The sequence below is a fragment of the Pipistrellus hanaki genome, assembly GCF_964339955.1.
Source record: "Pipistrellus hanaki genome assembly, chromosome: 12".
Taxonomy (NCBI): Eukaryota; Metazoa; Chordata; class Mammalia; order Chiroptera; family Vespertilionidae; genus Pipistrellus; species Pipistrellus hanaki.
Window position 1 is genome coordinate 39,754,486 of NC_140514.1, and position 12,894 is coordinate 39,767,379.

The 12,894-nt window shown below is 55.8% G+C and overlaps 1 protein-coding gene across 5 annotated transcripts in view; it reads right to left on the bottom strand.

The window, feature by feature from the left end:
• The window catches only part of RAB11FIP5 (RAB11 family interacting protein 5), a 32,924-nt gene extending 22,951 nt beyond the window's left edge, over window positions 1-9,973 (bottom strand). For 2 of the 5 annotated variants that reach the window (XM_084901270.1, XM_084901269.1), the window contains exon 1: window positions 9,326-9,972. In XM_084901270.1, coding sequence (XP_084757396.1) covers window positions 9,326-9,756 — 431 coding nt within the window. In that variant the 5' untranslated portion in view covers window positions 9,757-9,972. Of the gene's footprint in view, window positions 1-9,325 lie in introns of all 5 variants that reach the window. The other 3 variants (XM_084901268.1, XM_084901271.1, XM_084901272.1) reach the window with 3 other exon arrangements.
• Window positions 9,974-12,894: the final 2,921 nt, after the last annotated feature.

A 12,894-nucleotide genomic window follows, 5' to 3' on the forward strand; every position in this document is an offset into this window, starting at 1 on the left:
GCCCTGAAGAGCTCTAAGGGTACGGAACAAGGACAGGCCTGATGGAAGCAGGGCTGCAGGGCCGCGAGGGACAGCGGGGAAAGGGACGGCGGAGAGGTGAGGCCAGGGAGTCTGGCTGGAAGCCGGCACAATGTGGGGTGGGGCATGGCTGGGCTGACCCCAGCAAATCCTTACGCCTTAGCAGTTATTTCTCATCATAAATGAATGAACTGGCATTCTGGTTCACAAAAAGGCAGCAGTGGCTATCTATATTAACAGTCCAGAGCAGAGGTGAAAGAAAAGAAAAGAAAAGAAAAAAGGAAAAATACTAAACTAGGACAGGAGCAAGAGGGAAGGCGGGAAGGGCCCCTCTGGCAGAGACACGCACCCATTGACAGCAGGGACTGTTACCCACTTTATCCCCCACACCTAGGCCCTGAGACATGGAACACTTTCTAATACCTGCTGGATAACGGAGGTAAAATCCATAGGGCTCTGCTAGTCCCAGAAATGAACGGAAGAAAAGATTATTTTAAGGGCATAGTGGGAAGACCCCAGTGGGTCGGAAGACAGGAGACCTGGGGTCTCGTCCTGAATCTGTAATCCAGCCACTTCACTCTGCAAAAGGGGTGATAAAATAAGCAGGTTAGGGGCAGGGAGAAGTGCCAACCAAAACTGTCATTACTCAGTTTGGAGAGACGCTGGAAAGCCTTCCCCAGAGCCTCCCCCTCCAGTCACCTTCCCTCCTTCCCAAGTCCCCATGACAGTCGTCCTTCCACACAATCGATCGGACAGGAGATGTGCGGGAGGCAGGCCAATGCCCTCTGGCTCCCCACACCCACAGCCTCACCCACCCTGTGATTTGGTGTCTACAGTAGAACTGCAGGCCTGACGCAGCCACAGGACAGGATAGCGCCTCCATCAGGCCGGACGATGATTCTCATCGCCCACCCTGGCATCCTGCCTGGCACCGACAGCCCCGGAGCCCAGAACCACCACTTTATTAGTTGGCCTTGTCTCCGTGGCCATGTCTTACTCAGCTCCCTGCAGACCCAGCCAGGTCCGCCTCCCTCCCTCCCGGGCACAAACATCTGGGCTAAGGCTCCTCCTCAGCCCTCCTACCGCTGGAGGCTCCAAAGGTCGGTCACATCAGCCGCCTCAGACACGGCCGTGACCGCACTCACCCGGCAAGAAAGGAAAAAAGAAAAAAAAAAAAAGCTATAAAAATGCCTGGAGACCAGTCTAGCCAGCACAGAGAGCAACAGAAAATATGTTATGACCAAAAGCACGACACAGGGGAAAAAGCACTGGGCTCGGAGGTCAGAAGCCTGGCTGCCACTCATGAGTCCTGTGACCTGGGACAGTCATCGCACCTCCTGACACACCAGTCTCCCATCTGTAAAATGGGGGTCACCCGCCTGCCTGCAGGAAAGAGCAGAAGGAGGTGATGCTGAGAAAGCACTCTGAAAATAGGGCAAACCACAGGTAACGACTTGGGATTTACTGTCTTCGGGCCTTTTATAGGCTGTCGTCAGCCCGATGGGAGGGAGGTGGCCCGCATCAACCAGAGAGATCTGCCCAGGAGGAGGGGGAGAACTAACAAGACGACCTCTCCCAGGGGTCTTCTCTCCCAGGCGTCTTCGGTAGAAAGGAGAATGAACGTTCTATTAAACCACACCCTCCTCCCCAGTCTGCTCCTAACCCCATAATCACCCTAAAAAAGGAGTCTTGGGTAAGTAGTGCCCATCCCCTCTGCCAGGGTCTCAGTTCAGACTCACTACAGGCAGAAACAAACATCAAACACCCCTTCACAGAGAAGACAGGCTGACCACAGGCAGAGGCCTGGGTGTGGAGAATGTTGCATTTGTACAAACAAAAATGATGATGAGAAGAAAATACATAATGTAATGGCTTTAAAAATGCATGGAAAATCTTTGAAGTAACGGGTAATGTTGGTTGCCTCTGTAGAGAGGAGCTGGGTGACTCAAAGTTGGGACAAGGGGGATTTTTCATCATGTAGCCTCTCCACCTTTATCATTTGAACCAGGTGAACTACTTTAAAATAAGACATAAAGGCTGCTTTGCAGGGAAAGACATATTCAGGAAGCTAAGCTTGGTTCCCTTCCCCTGCCTACCGCATTCCCCTCCCTTCCAGAGGGGCAGTCTCCGCTCAGAAATTTGCCCGGCCCCCCACAGCCTTACCTGTCATTCAAAGTACGCCTCCCCCAGGAGCCCACCCTGATCCCTCTAACCCTGGTGCGCTTGCCCTTCTTCCAATCATTTCCTTCTCTCACACTTTTATTCGCTGCTTTGTAGGTTAATTATCCTTCCTGTGTAAGTCTTGTCTCAAACGTATTTTCACCCTTTTAGGGAAAGAGCTACACATTTTCTCTCTCTTGTTTTCTCCAAAGCCCTGACCCAGGCATAGTCATTGCCTGTCATTGCTCCCTAGATGTCAAACAAAAGGAAGAAGAAGAAAAAGCAAAAGCAAACGAGCCCTGGCCGGCTGGGTGATTCAGTCGGCTGCAGCATCACCAAAAGGTTTCAGGTTCTAGCCCAACGCCCTGGTCAGGGCATGTACAGGCGGCAACCAATCGATGTTTTTCTCTCACATCGGTATTTCCTCTCTCTCCCTTCCTCCCTCTCTCAAATTAATAAAAATGTATCTTTGGGTGGGGATTTAAGAAAAGAAAAAAGCAAGCAACTGCATATGCACTGCTATGGGGGGAGGGGGACCAGATGGCTCGGGAGTGTTCTGTCCCAGTGGAGCGAGCGTGTGATGTATCGGGAAAGGTCAGAAGTCTTGTCTCTGCTGACGCTCCTGGGCCCTACCCTCCTACGGAAGCCAAGGGGAGAGGTGTCCTTGGGGGGGGACAGCACACAGTGCCAGGGCGCAGGCCTCCCACACCCGAGACACACCTGGTGGCAGGGATACCTTCCTTCCCGAAGTCCAGGCGACACCCCATCCCCAGACAGACACAGAGACGCGGACTAAATATGCTTGTCCCGTCACCACGGCCTCACACTGGAAAGGCAGGTTTTGCTTACAGAGCCCCCACGCCTAACCCAGGTCTGCTCTGAAGAGGGGAGAGGAGCCCTCGGAGGACGGCTGCAGAGCATCTGCTCCCATGCTGAGCGGACCCGTGGGAGCCATGGAAGGAAACTGAGACGGGCGGTATGGCCCGGTGGTGAAAACGCGCAACGTGAAGCCAGCCAGACACCTGGACCTAACTCCGGCTCTGCCCCGAACTGAGCACCTCTAGAGAAGTCGCCTGGCCTCTGTTTCCCCGTCTGTTAAACACAGTGACCACGCCTGTCTCCAGAGGCTGCTGTGAGCTGACTTAAGTCCTTAGAACAGCGGCAGCACCTAGAAGGGGCTGAATGGATGGATGATACACCGGGCAAGGAGGCAACAATAACGCCTGAGACAGTGGCCGTGCTGTTGGTGTGGGAGTGCGGAGGAGGCCGAGAGGCAGGCAGGCCTCTGATGGTCTCTGGTCTGTATCCCTTCCTGGAGGCGGCCTTCCCTTGGCTCTGTCCGCTCTGAACATCTCCAGTGCTCCTTGTCTCGGCGCCAAATACCTGGCTGTGGTCCTTCCTCCAAATGTGGGGCGGGGGGGGGGGGGGGGGGGGTCCATCCTCCTTATGAGACCTCCAGGCACGCAGGCCTGGGTGTCCGTATCCCGTGGCCCCACTCGGCTTCTGCCCAGGCACTCCAGAAAGGCCTGGATCAGACTGCCCGCCTGGATTAGATAAGCCTCCAGGCCCCACTCCCATCCCGGCTGAAATGTCCCCTCCGGAACCTCATAGGCACGTCCACAGAAAATGCCCTGGGATGCACGCAGGGCCCCAAATGCCTTCTCTCCTGGTGCCAGGGCCCAACAGGAGCCGCACAGAGCCCCACCCTCTAGCTCTGACATTAGAATTCCAGATTAAGGCTGTGCTTCTCTTCCCACACCTAGGGCGGCTGAAGGTCAACTTGGCCAGAGACAATGCCCCTCCCTATGTAGCTCCTTTGAAATGTTGCCTTCTGGGAACTGAACTCTCGGGGTCCCTGCTTGTTTACTGCTCAATGGTATGAGGGCTGGGCCAGCCCACACTCCAGGCCTCAGCCTGACCTGCCTGGCCCAGCGCTCCTGTCTGGTGGCCACCATTCCTGAGGAAGAAGAACCTGAGGGGGCCTCAGCCAGCTCAGGAAGAAGCTAAGTGATCAGACTCATCCCAGACACTGCGGACCGTCCACACTGTGGACTTACTTTTATTACTTGGCTGTGAGGAAGGGAAAAGCTTCGTCTCCCACTTTTCTTTTTTTTAATCTTCATGGAGGATATGTTTTTTAAATTGGTTTTAGAAAGAGAAAAGGGAGAGGGAGAGAGGGAGAGAGAGAGAGAGAGAGAGAGAGAGAGAGAGAGAAAGAGAGAGAGAGAGAGAGAACAAGAGACACCGATGTGAGAGAGAAACATCCGTCAGCTGCCTCTTGGATGCGTCCCAACTGGGGATAGAACCCACAACCTAGGTGTGTGCCCTGAGCAGGAATCAAACCCGCAATCTTTTGGTGCATGGGACAACCCTCCAACCAAATGAGCCACCTGGCCAGGACAGGGCGACGCTTCTTCATGATCACATCATTTTGCAAAGGACAAGAAGGAAAAGAGGACTGAATGCCGGAGAATACACAGATCCCCCCTCGCTGTGTTAACCATCTGTCCCTGAGCAGGGTGGGGAGGGCAGGGGAAACATCTGGACAAGGCGAGAGAGTCAACACCAGGATCAATGCAGCAATAATCGATGCACTGGGCAGCCCAGCACAGGAAGGACGGCCCTCCAGGCACTTGGGACGGAGCCTCTGCTAAGCTGTGCCTGTCCCTGGCTGCCCGGGGGAGGGAGAACATGGAGAGATGGGTCCCACCCATGCCAGATGCAGGGGAAGGGAAAGCCGCTGTGCCAACCTGCAGGAGCCGCCCAGTCTGACAGGGGACTCACTTCCTAGCCCTCCCCACTCGCCCAGACACTGCTGCTCAAGCAACCCCACATAAAAACTGCCCCATGACTAAGGGAGATGGAGCCTCCTGTGCCTAATAACTGGCTTCTCATACGGCCACACCCTTCCCTGACAGCCAGAGCCCACTTCCCAGGCAGTCCCACGGCCTCCGGCTCCAGGTCAGGAGCCGGAACAGGAGCCACGGAAGCCAAGGACACTTGTGGCTTCAGCTGCTTCCTGAGGAGCAGGCACATCTGGAGAGAAGGCAGTGGGGTCATGTGCCATCTGCCCACAACAGTGTTCTGCCTGGCATCTGGAGGCCAAGGGATACGTGGCTGCCCTCAAAGACCACCCAACCTGAGGCCAACAGCCTGCATTTCCTTAGGGTGCCTCTCCAGTGGCCCTAAACCCGCCCTCAAGAGATCTCAGGCCAGAAGGCCTCCTCGGCCACAGCCTGAAAACCAACGCCTGTCTGACCAGAGCCGACACAGCCTCGTAGGGACCGCAGCCAGCAGCCTGTACATGGTCACTACAGCTTTACGCTTACGAATGAAGAAAGAAAAACTGGTCCCAACCCATGCCGGGCCCGCCGCCTCAACCTCCCCATGGGGCCGGCCCTAACCACCAGGCTCCAGTTTTATCAGGAGCTCTCATACCTCTGCATGTACCCTGCCATCCACAGTCTTTCCTAGGTCCTAAGTCCTATGTTATCTAATCACTGACCCAAGCCCAGGACAGGGCCTTTTTTTTTTTTTTTTTTTTTTTAAAGAGACGAAGAGAGAGAGAGAAACATTCATTGGTTACCTCCCACATGCACCCCAACCAGGATCGAACCCACTACCAGGGTATGTGCCCTGACAGGGATTAAACCCGCCACCTTTTGATGTATGGGATGACACTCCAACTGAGCCGCACAGCAGGGGTTCTTTAAGGCAGGGCCACACGGAGCACCCCCTGGAGGTGCACTGGGAAGGGGGCAGAAGGAAATGACTGGGAAGCATCTCAGGGTTTTCAGAACCATGACTCACGTGTGGCTTTACTAAGGGGAAAGGGTTATAACCAATCTCCCTGTGTATCATGTTAAATTTTGTTTTGAGAATTTAATTATTTGGAGAGTCTCCAGTGAAATCCCTCACCTTAGAGAATATCCCACTGGCAAAGGATCTTTGGGGGCTGATGAGGCGTCTAGCACTCCATCCACCACTATCTTCACCATCATCGCACAAAGCAGGGCCCTGAGAGAAATCTCAACACTAATGTTTTGAAAACTTGCTTGGTTAGATGCTATCTCATTTATACCATGGCCTTTGTAGAAATGCAGAAACAGGTTAAGTGACTTGCCTGCGAGGAAGTCACAGAGCTGGGAGTGAAAGCCCAGGCCTTACACCCTGTGCTGTCCTGCCTTTCCCGAAAGGTGCTGGGCAGAGAGCCGCAGGCTGATCCAAGCCTGGCTTCAAGACTGCAGCCCCCAGCCAGCCCTAGTTCTCCACCTCCGTCAGTGAAGAGAATGGTGGGGGCTGCGAAGGGCCAGCCAGTTTTATCAGGAGCTCTCACACTTCTGCATGTGCCCTGCCATCCGGTCTTTCCTAGGCTCTGATCCTATGTCATCTTCCCCATCACTGGAGAGGCTCTTCCAGGGGAGGGGATCAAAGCTGCCAGATACTGTGCACCAACCATGTCCAGGGGCTACACCAGATACTTTTAACGGCATCCGCATTTCTCTTCTTACATCAACCCTGTGAAAGTGCTGATTAGCCCCATTTGGCAGATGAGAAAACTAAGGCACCAAGAGTTTACCTCACTGGCCGGAAGCTGGCAGGTCTGGGACTGGAATCTGGGCTATGCCATCCCACAGGCCCTCCTCTTAACCATGAGGCTGCCCTTCCCCAGCCTGGTCCTGTCTTGGCGACACAGGGCTACCATCCGCCCTCCTTGAGACCACCACATCTATATAATAGTTTCTGCAGTTAAAGTGTGATACTGTTCCTTTCCATCATTATCCAGATCTGAGGAGGGTAAACCCTGGTCCTCTCCATCTTGCCCTCTGCCCCGCGGGCAATGTGCAGACTCACTGTCTCAGCAGCCCGCCCCAGAGTGCTCGGGGAAGGCCACCAGGAACAGCCATTGGAGCCAGAGGAGGGAGGTGGGGACAGAAGGGGGGCAGCAGTCCCCGCCTTCTGTCGGTGGGCTTGCTGTGAGGGCCAGTGGACTAGATCAGGCCAGTTCCACAGACTTTTCCTCTGCCCACCGCAAGAGTCTCTCTCCTCCCTGCCCCCTCCGGGTTCTATAAATAATCCAGGTCAATACATCTGAGGGAAGGCAGCGGGTCGGGTGCGGAAGGATCCTGGTGCAAAGAGGACTTTCATAAAGTCAATTAAGGCTCCCATTCTGATCAAGGGGTAGCAAGTCAAATTCTCCGAGGGGAACTGTCCTGGGCTGAAACAGGCCCACCTGGGCCTAAGGCACAAGCAGCTCAGCTGAGTCAGATCCACAGCCCAAGAAGAAAGCAAGGGCAGGAACTGGGGGAGTTGGGGGGTGGGGGAGAATAACAAAGGCCCCTCCCCAAGTCACTGGCCTCACAGAAGCCCCTCCCTATAAGCCTAGAGGCTCCTGTGTGTCCCCCTGATGTGTCATCTGCCAGCCTGGTGAGATCAGCTGTGAGGTGGAGGTTGAGGGGCTAAGAAATAAAGGAATGGGAAGAATTTGGGGACAGGAGAGCCTCCCCAGAAAAAAGAAAGGGCGGAAGAGATCCAGGGGAGAGTTTTCAGCCCCACCCCCACCCCCTTGGGCTCCCTAGGCCAGGAAGGAGGGAGAGGACAGAAAAAGTGAGGAAAAAACGAAAACAAACCACGGGCCAGGCTATGCCACATGATCCCACGCCCAGTAACCAAACAGCAAGTCATGGGGGAAGGAGGGAAGGCCAGGGGAGGGGGCCATGGAGCCAGGTCAGGCCTGCAGGGAGCCTGCCCTGTGCTTCCTACCCCAGGCCACTAAGAGCCGTGAAGACCCTTCCCTACCCACACATGGAAAAAATGTTCAAGGTCAGAGCCTTTTCCAGCCAACGCCTGCTTTCCTTTGGGTCTGCACCAGGCTCATCAGTCTCCTCCAGCAAGCCTCCCTACCTTTACTCCCCCCCGATGCCATGCCACTCCGGCACCCATGCACACCCCTGCCCTCATCCCCTCATCCTCCCATCCGGGGCGGGAGGCCCAGGGGAGGAGTTGCCCCAGCAGATCAGTGACCCACAGCAGGTCGCCAGCCCTGGGGGACTGGCCCCCAGACACTGCCCACACCCAAAATAGGAAATGAGGCTCCCAGTCTGAAGCCTTGATCTTCACGCAGGGAAGGTTAAACGCTGCCAAAATAAATGACAAAAAAAAAAAACCTCACTGGCCCTTCTAGGTGGAAGTGACTGGGAGATTATCCCCAGAGTGCATGATTCATGCTGCTGGTTCCACCTCGGGCAGGACAGGCAGGAGCCCGAAGACTGATTCAAGCGTTTCCTCGCTTTTCGTGGAGGAACTCTGGTGTTCAGGCCAGGAGCACAGAGGGACAGGGTCCGAGGGGTGTCTCTAGGTGGCAGAGGACATCCCAGTTCCAGACAAGCAGCAGATGCCCTCGCAGATTCTAGGTCTAGGGGAGAAGAGGAGGGCGGGGGGGGGGGGGGGGGGGGGCACCTCGAGGACACTGCCCCTTCCTTCCCCCACAGGGTGAGACAGCACCTCTCATTCCCTCCCTTCCCCCGAGGGCCTGGCTGGCTCGGGTCAGGTGCCTGCAGTTTCCCTCCCCTTCCAGGAAAGGGAGACGAAACCGAGGCCCTAAAGTAGGGGTGTCGAACTCAATCAGAGAAGGGGCCAAAATCTAAAATCCAGCCTAAATCGCGGGCCGAATGGTTTACTGAACAGTCATAAACTGACAATGTCATAAACTGACAGCGGAGTGCAGTGATGACAGTGCGGTGCGGGCCACATTGCAAGGCCTGGCGGGCTGGATTTGGCCCGCGGGCCTTGTGTTTGACACATGTGCCCTAAAAAATGGCCTCAAGATCTTCCTTCTTGAGGCTCCCACAGTCCAAGAGCCTCTGGACCCCACTCCTAAGGTTACTGGACAATGTACAACGGACGCTAGGCCCCCATTCACGCCTCCCGGGGCCTCCCAATGCCCAACCAGCAGCAGCACGTTTAGGAATGGGCAACGGGCCCCCCTCGCAATGCTTTAGAGCCAACGGGTCGGTTTGCGCCCTAGAGCGCGAGGCAGAGGGCGCACCACCCCGGCGGCGGTGGTTCGGGTCCAGCTCTCCCCCCACCCCACCCCCACGCCGCCCCCCAGGCCTTCAGCCGTTTGCGCCCCGCGCCCCTCGCTCACTGTGTGTGCTGGGCGCGGCCCGCGCCGAAGACCTCGTCCAGCGCCACGGTGGCCTGGCCCAGGAACTTGTCGACGCCGATGAGCGAGCGGTGCATGGTGGTGAGCACCAGCTCGCAGGCGGCCGCGCCCGCGGCCCAGGGCGCCGCCGGGCCGGCGTCCGCCTCCTGCGCCCGCAGCAGGCCGTCCAGGGCGCCGGGCGGCAGCTCGAAGGAGCACTCCTCGCGCCACTCGGGGCAGCCCGGGGTCTTCTCCACCACCGACGTGCTGTACTTCTCGCGGCCCACCTGGATCACCGTGTACGCGTCGCTGGTGCTGCCCGCGCCCGAGCTCTTGCCCCGCAGCCCGCGGGCCCGCAGCACCGTCACCTGGACGTGCGTGGGGAGCCAGCGGGAGGGCCCCGCCGCGGGCTCGGCGTCCTGCACCAGGGCCATGGCAGCGGGAGCGGCGGCGGCGGGCGAGGCGGGCCCCACCCGGCGGACCCGCCGGGACGCAGCGGAGGGCTGGGCAGCGGCGGGGGGCCGTCAGGAGCCGGCTCGGAGCACCGCCGCCGCCCGCTCTTCGGCTGCCACCGCTGCAGCTGCGGGATGGGCTGAGCCCAAACGGCCGCCGCCTCCCGCCGCCCCACCTCCCCGGCCGCCCGCCCGCCGCCGCGACGTCAGCGCCCCGCTGCCCGCGCCCCGCCCCTCGCCCCGCCCCGCCCCGCGGACCCCGGTCGGCCCCGCGCCGCGGTGCGGCAGGGCTGCGGAGCGCCGGCCCCGCGTCCGCGAGGAGGAGCCGCTGCAGAGTCGAGTGCGCGCGGAGCTGGAGCGGCGGCGGGGCGCGCGGCCTCCGCAGAGCGGTGGGCGGGGCTCCGTCAGGCCACGCCCCGGCCGGGCTCCATCAGGCCACGCCCCCGACCGGGGCGCCAGCTCCAGGCCAGCGCGCGACACCCTTGGCCGGTTCGGTAAAGCCCGCTCCGCGTCCCCCGGCCAATCCCACATCTTCCCTGGGCAGGTCCTAGCAATCGCAATCACACTGTCCGGGCCCGGCCTGACCCTCTGGGGAGGACCACCCGCCCCTCTGGGGAGGACCATCCCCTTGGCGCAGGCTTGTGCGGGAGATGCGAGTCCTGGCTGCCCTTCTCCTCTTTTTAAAAAAAATACATTTTATTGATTTTTTTACAGAGAGGAAGAGAGAGGTACAGAGTTAGATACATCGATGAGAGCGAATCATCGATCAGCTGCCTCCTGCACACCCCCTATTGGGGATGTGCCCACAACCAAGGTACATGCCCCTGACCAGAATCGAACCTGGGACCTTTCAGTCCGCAGGCCGATGCTCTAGCCACTGAGCCAAACCGGTTTCGGCTGGCTGCCCTTCTCACCCTGAGCCGCGCTCCCCCTCCTCCTGCCCGCCTTCGCCCGGGAAGAGCCCCGGCTGGAACCAGAAGCAATTAATTCCTGCTTCTCGGCATGACGGTCCCGCTTCGGTGGCCTGAAGCAGGGGAGCTGCCGCTGCCTGCAACCTCCGTGCGGGAGGGGGCCGCGGAGGCGGCGCCCAAGGCCGGAGAGAGCTGGGCTCGCCCTCGGCGGACACTCAGAGGACAGAGTGATGAATAAATGAGTAACCACATCAATATTTTAAGTATTCCCTCCGAGCGCTGGAGCTCAGCCGTCACGAGTTGAGGGGAAATTATAGGCTCTGGTGGAGGGGTTAAACTATCAATATTACTGTCACCCCGTAAGCGCCTACTATGTGCAAAGCCCTGCGTATAACTTGCACGCGTGACTTATTGTTATTAGTGGTAACAGTTGTTACTAATGACAGATGCTGAATCCCAGCCAGTATTCGTTTGTGCTCTTTGTGAGCATTACCTCGTTTTGGAGTAACCTGGTGGGTAAATAATGATTTTTATCCCTGTTTTTTCTAGAAGGTAAAAATTGCAAGTTAGAGAGGTTATGCTGCCCAAGGTCCTTAACTGGCTGGGGAAGGGTTTGAATTCATCCAGATGACCCCAAAGCCTGAATTTTTTTTTTTTTTTTTTTTTTTTTTTTACTTTCAGAGCCTGTACTTAAAAAGGGGGGGAAAAGGTAATGCAACACACACATATACAGCTTTTTAAAAATCAAATAGGACAGGAGTGCTTATGATGAAAAGCAAAAACTCCCTCCCCGCCCCTGGAATCAGGGAGAGCACTTACAGCCATTGGTGTGTAGGTCTTGTGGTTACCTCCGTATCTTTATATAAAATGCTTATGTAGCTATATTTGGAGTTAGCAGGACTGGCCATTATCTGTTGTCTTCTTGCTATGATTTAATGCTCTCACACTCACTTCCCTTTCTCAGTCTTATATAGTTAAGCTATTATTTTTAATTCCTCTATGACAAACTAATTAGTCAACAGAGCCAAACATCAACAGTACAACGATTGAAATTTCTTTTGAGAGCCACATTTTTTAAACTTAAACTTCTTCTAATGCCACTTCTTCAAAATAGACTCGCCCAGGACGCGGTATTTTGTGGAAGAGCCACACTCAAGGGGCCAAAGAGCCACGTGTGGCTCAGGAGCCCAAGTTTGCCGACCACGGCTCTACAGAATACCTTTTTCCTGGAAACCTTTATTTCTTCTTGAGACTCTCCACCGTACTGCTTGACTCCCTGTGCTGTGAGAGGAAGAGGCCACAATCCCCACTTTGCAGGCCCTGTCCTCCACCAGGAATATGGATGTAGGAGACCAGTACAGGAGACCTATGGGACCACATCCGCCACAGGCCCAGTCCTGACAACCTCCCACCTTAACTCTGCGATCATATGACGGGGGTGGAGGAGCCCTTGGCACAGAGCCCCGCTCCAGAATCCCTGTGCACAGCACCTCGCTTTGGAGACAGATCTGCCTGTGGATCTTGGCTTTCTGCCACTCAGCAGCAATGAGACCTGAAGTTTGAGCCAGCTCTCTTGCCTCTCTTGGCTTCCTGTCCTCATCAAGAAAATGGGGATAATGATTCTTACTTCAAACAGGAGAAAATGTTATCTAAGATTGTAATGCAGTGGAGACCATCACAAATGATCCGCAGGCATCTGCACAACATATACAGCCTTCTTTCCTGATTCTAAAAGTAATATGGAAAATACAGAAAATATAAAGAAAAATAAATAAAAATATGCCCTAACCTGTTTGGCTCAGTGGATAGAGCATCAGCCTCCAGACTGAAGGATCCCGGGTTCGATTCCAGTCAAGGGCATGTACCTTGGTCGCAGGCGCTGTTTCTAACTCTATCCCTTTGCCTTCCTCTCTGTAAAAAATCAATAAAATATATTTTAAAAATAAAAAAATAAGTCATAGCTGCACTAACCAGAAACAAAAACTGCTCACAACTTGTATTTCCTTCCAGTCTTCTCTCTACATTATGTGTTGCTGTTTTATACGTGATATGGTTGTGAGGCAACTGTAGAATAATGGCTAAACCTGTGGGCTTTGGCATCCTGGTTCTACCGTTTTGTATTATCTCATTTACCCCAAGAGACAACCATTTAAGGCAGGTGGGATTGCTACCCTCCGTTTTACTGATGAGGAAACTAAAGCAGAGAGAG